Source organism: Calidris pugnax, unplaced genomic scaffold (genome assembly GCF_001431845.1).
Source record: "Calidris pugnax isolate Ruff unplaced genomic scaffold, ASM143184v1 scaffold38, whole genome shotgun sequence".
In the NCBI taxonomy this organism is placed as follows: domain Eukaryota; kingdom Metazoa; phylum Chordata; class Aves; order Charadriiformes; family Scolopacidae; genus Calidris; species Calidris pugnax.
In genome coordinates, this window is record NW_015090995.1 from 3,964,951 (window position 1) to 3,970,857 (window position 5,907).

The 5,907-nt window shown below is 61.7% G+C and overlaps 2 protein-coding genes across 2 annotated transcripts in view; both read right to left on the reverse strand.

Moving 5' to 3' along the window:
• The window catches only part of LOC106895517 (glycine receptor subunit alpha-4), an 8,488-nt gene extending 4,925 nt beyond the window's left edge, over window positions 1–3,563 (reverse strand). Inside the window, exons 1-7 of the mRNA XM_014954954.1 lie at window positions 3,433–3,563; window positions 3,051–3,118; window positions 2,099–2,322; window positions 1,886–1,968; window positions 1,521–1,661; window positions 1,216–1,430; window positions 787–936 (exon numbers count right to left, since the gene is read on the reverse strand). Coding sequence (XP_014810440.1) covers window positions 787–936; window positions 1,216–1,430; window positions 1,521–1,661; window positions 1,886–1,968; window positions 2,099–2,322; window positions 3,051–3,118; window positions 3,433–3,511 — 960 coding nt within the window. The 5' untranslated portion in view covers window positions 3,512–3,563. The remainder of the gene's footprint in view (window positions 1–786; window positions 937–1,215; window positions 1,431–1,520; window positions 1,662–1,885; window positions 1,969–2,098; window positions 2,323–3,050; window positions 3,119–3,432) is intronic.
• Window positions 3,564–4,674: 1,111 nt separating this feature from the next.
• LOC106895472 (glycine receptor subunit alpha-4-like) overlaps window positions 4,675–5,907 on the reverse strand; it is a 19,975-nt gene continuing 18,742 nt past the window's right edge. Inside the window, exon 7 of the mRNA XM_014954905.1 lies at window positions 4,675–4,782. Coding sequence (XP_014810391.1) covers window positions 4,675–4,782 — 108 coding nt within the window. The remainder of the gene's footprint in view (window positions 4,783–5,907) is intronic.

A 5,907-nucleotide genomic window follows, 5' to 3' on the forward strand; every position in this document is an offset into this window, starting at 1 on the left:
GCACCAGGATGGGGATAGTGGAGGGGATGGGGGCTCAGCATGATGGGGGGGGTGGGGAAAGCCCCTCCAGCAGTGCCCAGGGACTGGGATCCATCCTCAGTGTGTGCCAAAGGGATTTGGCTGCTCAGGGCACCAGGACCCCGTGTGGTGTGTACGTGTTCTCGTGTTTTCTGTGGAGGTCCAGTGCCTCGCGGTGTGGTTATGGCAAGAAGAAGGGAATAGGGCAGCCACGGTGCCTTCCCTGAGCATCTCATGGGCTGACGGAGGGGAGGACTATCCTGCGAGGCTGGGACTCTGCCTCTCCACACCCTGCTGCGCTCCTGCCTGCAGTCCAGACCCTGTCACGGGGTGCCACCAGGTCCCCTTGGAGCTTCATCACCCTGGCAGCGCTGCAGCACAGTGAGGAGCCCTGGTTTGGGGCTGCAGGTAAGGGGAAAGGCCATTTCCCCCACCCATGGTGTTTATTTTTCTGCTTTTTTAGAGGAAGCAGAGCCCGAGAAGGTCCCAGCAGGAGGATGATGGCACCCTGGGGGTGTTTGTGCTGGCAGGGCCTGGGGCACCCATGGGTGCTGTGCACTGTGCTGCTCAGGCAGGCAGGAGGACTGTGATGCCCGTGGGTTCCTGATGTGCCAGAGGGGCCGGCTACAAGCCCCCCGCAGTGGGACACATCCCAACACTGAGCCCTGCCCCGGTGGCTGCTGAGAAACTGGCCCTGGAGCCTCGGGGTGTCCCCTTGGCTGCTGAGGATGGGCAGACCTCATGACAGCAGTGGTGGAAGGGACTCACCATCCTCTGTCTCCGCTGGCGCCGGCGCAGGCGCATGAACTCCTTGTGCTGGCGGGAGACAAAGTTGACGGCCGCGTACTCCAGCAGGGCAGCAAAGACGAAGAGCAGGCACACGGCCATCCAGATGTCGATGGCCTTCACGTAGGAAACCTGCCAGGGCGAGAGGGGGCTCAGGGACCCACCGTCCCCCCCACCTTGGTCATCCCCCCACCACCACTGCCAGCTTCGCCCTGATGCCAAGGGGCACAGGAGCCCTCTCAGCTGGGACACACGGGCCAGAGCTCGCCGTGTTCCCCCTTGGTAGACATGGTGTCCCAGCTGGCTATGGATCCAATTACCAAGGGAAGGGTCCATCTGGAGGTGGCAGGGGACATCCCAGGTGTCCCTGGTGGGCTGAAATGGGGTCCCCGGCATGGAGCCAGCACTGACCTTGGGCAGGGAGGCACGGGAGCCGGCGCTCTGCGTGGTCATGGTGAGCACGGTGGTGATGCCCAAGCCCACCCGGGCGGGCGCCGCATCCATGTTGATCCAGAAGGAGACCCAGGAGAGGATGACGATGAGCAGGCTGGGGATATACATCTGGATCAGGTAGTAACCCATCTGCCTCTCCAGGTGGAACTTCACCTCGATGCAGGTGAACTTGCCTGTTGGCAAAGATGACCCCGATGGGTGAGAGGGACCCCCGGGTCATGGCGGGGAGGGTGGGGGTGGCAGTGGGTCCCTAGGGTGCTCACCTGTGTTGTAGTGCTTGGTGCAGTAGCCCAGGTCCTTCTCATCCCTGAGGATGAACTGAGGGAGCGTCAAGCCCTCTGCCACTTGCACAGCCTCCTGCTCCTCCAGCCACTCGAAGATGAGGTCATTCATGGTGTAGCCAACTGGAGGGGACGGAGGGAGCAGTGGGACAGGGGGACATGCACCCCATTAATCCCCACCCTGAATGATGGCTCCTTCCTGCTCACCTCCTTCAGAAGCAGGGAGATGCCAGCTTTGGAATGAGGTATCGGGATGGGATGGGATGAGGTGGGATGGGATGAGGTGGGATGGGATGAGGTGGGATGGAGGGGGACGAAGCACAGCTTGAACCCCCCTAGGTACTCACAGCTCTCCAGCTGCATGGTGCATGTCTGGATGTCCATGGGGAAGTTCTTGAGGTCCATGGGGCAGGACAGGATCAGCGTCAGCCTAAATGAAGCAGAGGAAAGGCGGGGGTTGCTGGGGGCTGGAGTGGTCGGGGGGAAAACTGCCCCATGGGAGGCAAGAGCAAAGCTTCTCCTCCCCACTTGGGCACTGCACCAGAGGAGAAGTGTTCTACCTGATGCTGTAGAGCACGTTGCCGTTCTTGAAGATGCGCAGCAGCTTGTTGTCGGTGGTGACCTCGTGGAAATTGGCCCCTTTCTCGTTGGCGAAGAACAAGTCCGGCTTCCAGATGGAGTCCAGCATGGAGGGGTCGAGGTCGAGGGAGTCGTCGGGGTACTCGCGGTAAGCCAGGCGGGGGTCGTTCCACTGCTGCCGCAGGAAGACGTTCACCCGGTAGTCCTGGGGCAGAGGGCACCACCTCAGCCGGGAGCACCCCACCGGTGCCCAGGGAGGAGGAGGAAGAGGAAGAGATGGAGGAGGAATGGTGCCCGGGGAGGAGGAGGAAGAGGAGGAAGAGATGGAGGAGGAGGTGGGAGGGAGTCTCTTGGTCAAGGCTCAGGTGCTGCCTGCCTGCCACTAGTGATGCACGGGGAAGGGGCAGCTCCTGCCCACGCTGTCAGCAGCCAGGGGAAATGAAAAAGCCAAAGCCAGGGCAGCCAAAAGGAGGAGAAGGAGGAGGAGCTGTTCCTCACAGTGTTCCTCACAGGGCTCTGTGGCCCTCTGGGGGGTTGATGTGACAGTTGAGGGTATTAAGGCTTTGCAGCAGCACAAATAGGGAATTTTTAGCTCTGGGGCTTCCTCACGCACCTAAGAAGGCTGGGGCTGGAGGGGACACAGAGCTGTGCTGAGCCCGTGAACAGCAGGGAACTACTGCTGCCTGCCCTGCTCCAACCCTTTGGGGTGTTTCTCCCAGGCACGGGGGGATGTGTTCCACACAGCCAAGCTCTGGTTAAATGACCCCAGAAAAGCCACAGCCATTTGCTGTGGCTCTGCACGTCCCCACTGTAGTGCCAGGGCTGGCTCTGGAGAAGGGCTCCCGGCCACCGGGACCCAGATGTTGTCCAGCAGAGCCACCACCAGCCCCGAGGCACTGGGAGAGGAGCCCGTTGCGCTGGCGAAACCCTCACCATGGTGGTCTCGGTGACGGAGCCGAAGCTGTTGATGAAGATGTTGCATGTCACGTTGACGGGTGGACCTGGAAAACAGCAGGAAGCCTCCTCTCGCCGCTGGCCGGGGAGACACAGGCACTGCACGGGCACACGGGGAGGGGGGCTGCCTCTGGCATGGGCTGTGTGGATGGACACACCCGAGCATCCCCCTGCCCCTGGGGTCACCCCCAGCACACCCTGGGAGCTTGCAGGGCAGCTGCCACCGCAGGAGCCGCCGGGACTCCGGGAAGAGTGTTGGGATGGAGGGAGATGTGGGTCAGGGTCCTGCCCCCTTCCCTGGTTTTGGGCAGCCATAAGTGTGGTCACTGCCAGGTTTGGGAGCCTCCTGTCCTCCCCTTACCTTTGAAGTTGGGGCGGATCCGGGCGTCATACCCTGAGGTTCGTCCCATGAGCTTGTCCAGGAAATCGGAGGGGGACATGGGCTGGGGCGAGCTTCGGGAAGCAGCTTTAATCTCCTCCCGCCCTGAGACCAGCCTGCAGGGCAGAGGAGCCAGGTTAGCTGCCTGCTGGCACTGAGGGTCTGCGGGCACATTTTGGCACCCCCTGGGATTGCCAGCTGCCAGGGGAAGTGGCCGTGTCCGTGCTGCATCCACTCTAGCATCCAAGGACCCCTGCCTCCCTCTGCCGTGATCCCAGCAGCTTCCCCCCTTGCCCACTGCAGCCCAAATGCCATGTTTCCATGCCATGCATTGCCTGTGCCCCTGCCAGCAGAGCCCCTGGCATGGCATTGGGGCCAGGTGATAGCCTCCTGCATGGCAGCCAGGCTCTGTCCTGGTGCCAGAGGGGGAAAGCAGGTCCCTCCTGGGTTCAGTCACCAACCCTGGCTTGAGTTGCTGAGAAAACATCTGTACCCTGCATGGCTGGAGGGTTTGGGGGCTGGAGGGACACACAACAACCCCTTCCAAGGTGTGAGCTGGCCTGGCGTGAGCGAGGAGGTGCCCAGGAGGGCACCAGCTGGGGTTGTGACACCTTCCCAGGGGCCGAGGTGATGTGGCAGGAGAGGAGCAGCAGAGCCCTCCTCTGCACCGGCCGTGGCACCGAGCTGAGCTGACACGAGCTCTCCCACGCAGCGCTCCTAACGATGATGGAGACTTATTTAAACTGACCTTGGAGGGGATGTTTTTGCAAACGCGTCTTAGCTCTGCCGGTTCCTCTCCTTCCGTCAGTCTATAATGATCATTTCAAGGAACAATGCGAGAGACGTTCGCTCACCACATTGTTGGGCATGTGGCTGTGATGGAGAGGAACTAGCTGGAGACCTCCGGACACAAAGGGAGCTTTGAGCAGGCTGCTGGTGCTGCTGCTCGCTGCCTCATAACTCCACCAGGTCCATGTCCCAGGTGGATCCCACTCCTGCTTGGAGCTACAACGCCGGTATCACAAGCAGAGGATGATGCTGGGAGCTGGGACCCCCTGGGGTCCTTGTTTCTACCTTCTCGTTCCTACCAACACACCTTCTTCCTATCTTCTCGTTCCTACCAACACACCTTCTTCCTACCTTCTCTCAGGGGAGTGGGATTCGCTCCTTGTTGGCTAAAATGGCCACAACGGCCACCCCAAAATGATCCAGCCGGATTTTCCCTTAATCAGAGACGGGCAGCAGAGAGCTCCTGAGACAGGTCCTGGCCGAGAGCAAAAGACTGGGAGAAATTCCCCACCCAGGAGCTGCATTGGAGAGGTGGGAGGAGGGCTGCAAGAGGCCAGGGTAACAAGGAGTTAAATCAGGCCTCTGCCTGCCACAGTAGCCCTGAACCATGTCCTCCTCTGATGCTGGGAAGGAGGATGAGGAGGATGAGGGTACTCCCCAAGGAGCTCCACAGCAGCCAGCTCCTCGGAGAGGCTCAGCTCCCTGGCTGGATCCGCAGCCCCGGTGATGCTCGGACCTTGGGGACCGCAGAGGGTGCAGAGAAGCCCTGGTGGTGTCACTGGCAAGGGCCACGCTGGCTCACAGCCCCTGGGGCCTGGCTCTTCTCAGGGTTTGGCCGCAGCAGGTCTCCAGTTTGGGCACTGCCTGCCCCAGGGGACTCTGCTGCTGAACTGGTCCAGGCACTGCGGGGCCCTGGAGCTCAGCGCCTCCCTGGAGCGAGGGGATGGTGGGGCTGGAAAATGCTCATTTCTGCCTAAAAATGCCACCCCCAGACAAGCAGTTTCTGCCTGTGATGACATTTGGACATGGTTTCCCCCGCTCCCCGCCACAAATGCTGCGGTTCCCCTCCACACTGCTCCAGCCATACTGGCCAAGTGATGGGAGGAGGAGTGGGGAGAGGGAGAGAGCTCAGCCCAGGGGTGCTGCAGCCCCCCCAAGCCCTCCCTGCCCTCCCCACCTTGTCCCAGATAGCACTCGAGGTGGTTGGAGAGGGGAAAAAGGGACCCAAGGGCTTTGGATTTTCCACCCAGGTGGGCCAAGTCTTCTTCCTGCACCCATGGGACCTGGGGTACCCACTGGTCTTGGTGACCCAGGGGGTGGGTCAGGGACTGTCCTGAGTCCCCCCCCAAACACCCCGACCCAGGAGAGGGTCTGGGCATCGCAGGGACTTTGCAGCACTGGAGAGAGAGCTACCTGGGGTATCACCTGGCTCAGCTCGCCCCTTTTCCCACCACAGCAAAGGTCCCCAGGTGGCCTGGGGCCAGAGGGACCCTCGGGGACCCAGCACTGGGGCAGGGGCTGCTGGGGACAGGCAGAGCCCGGGGGTGTGTGGCTGGGGCTGGAGGGGGAAGGGCTGGTGGGTCCCCAGGGTGCTGGGTGAGAGTCCCAGGGAATGGGGGAAGAGGCCAGATTTGGGGAGCTCCTGCAGCCGGTGAGAAGGTCTGGATC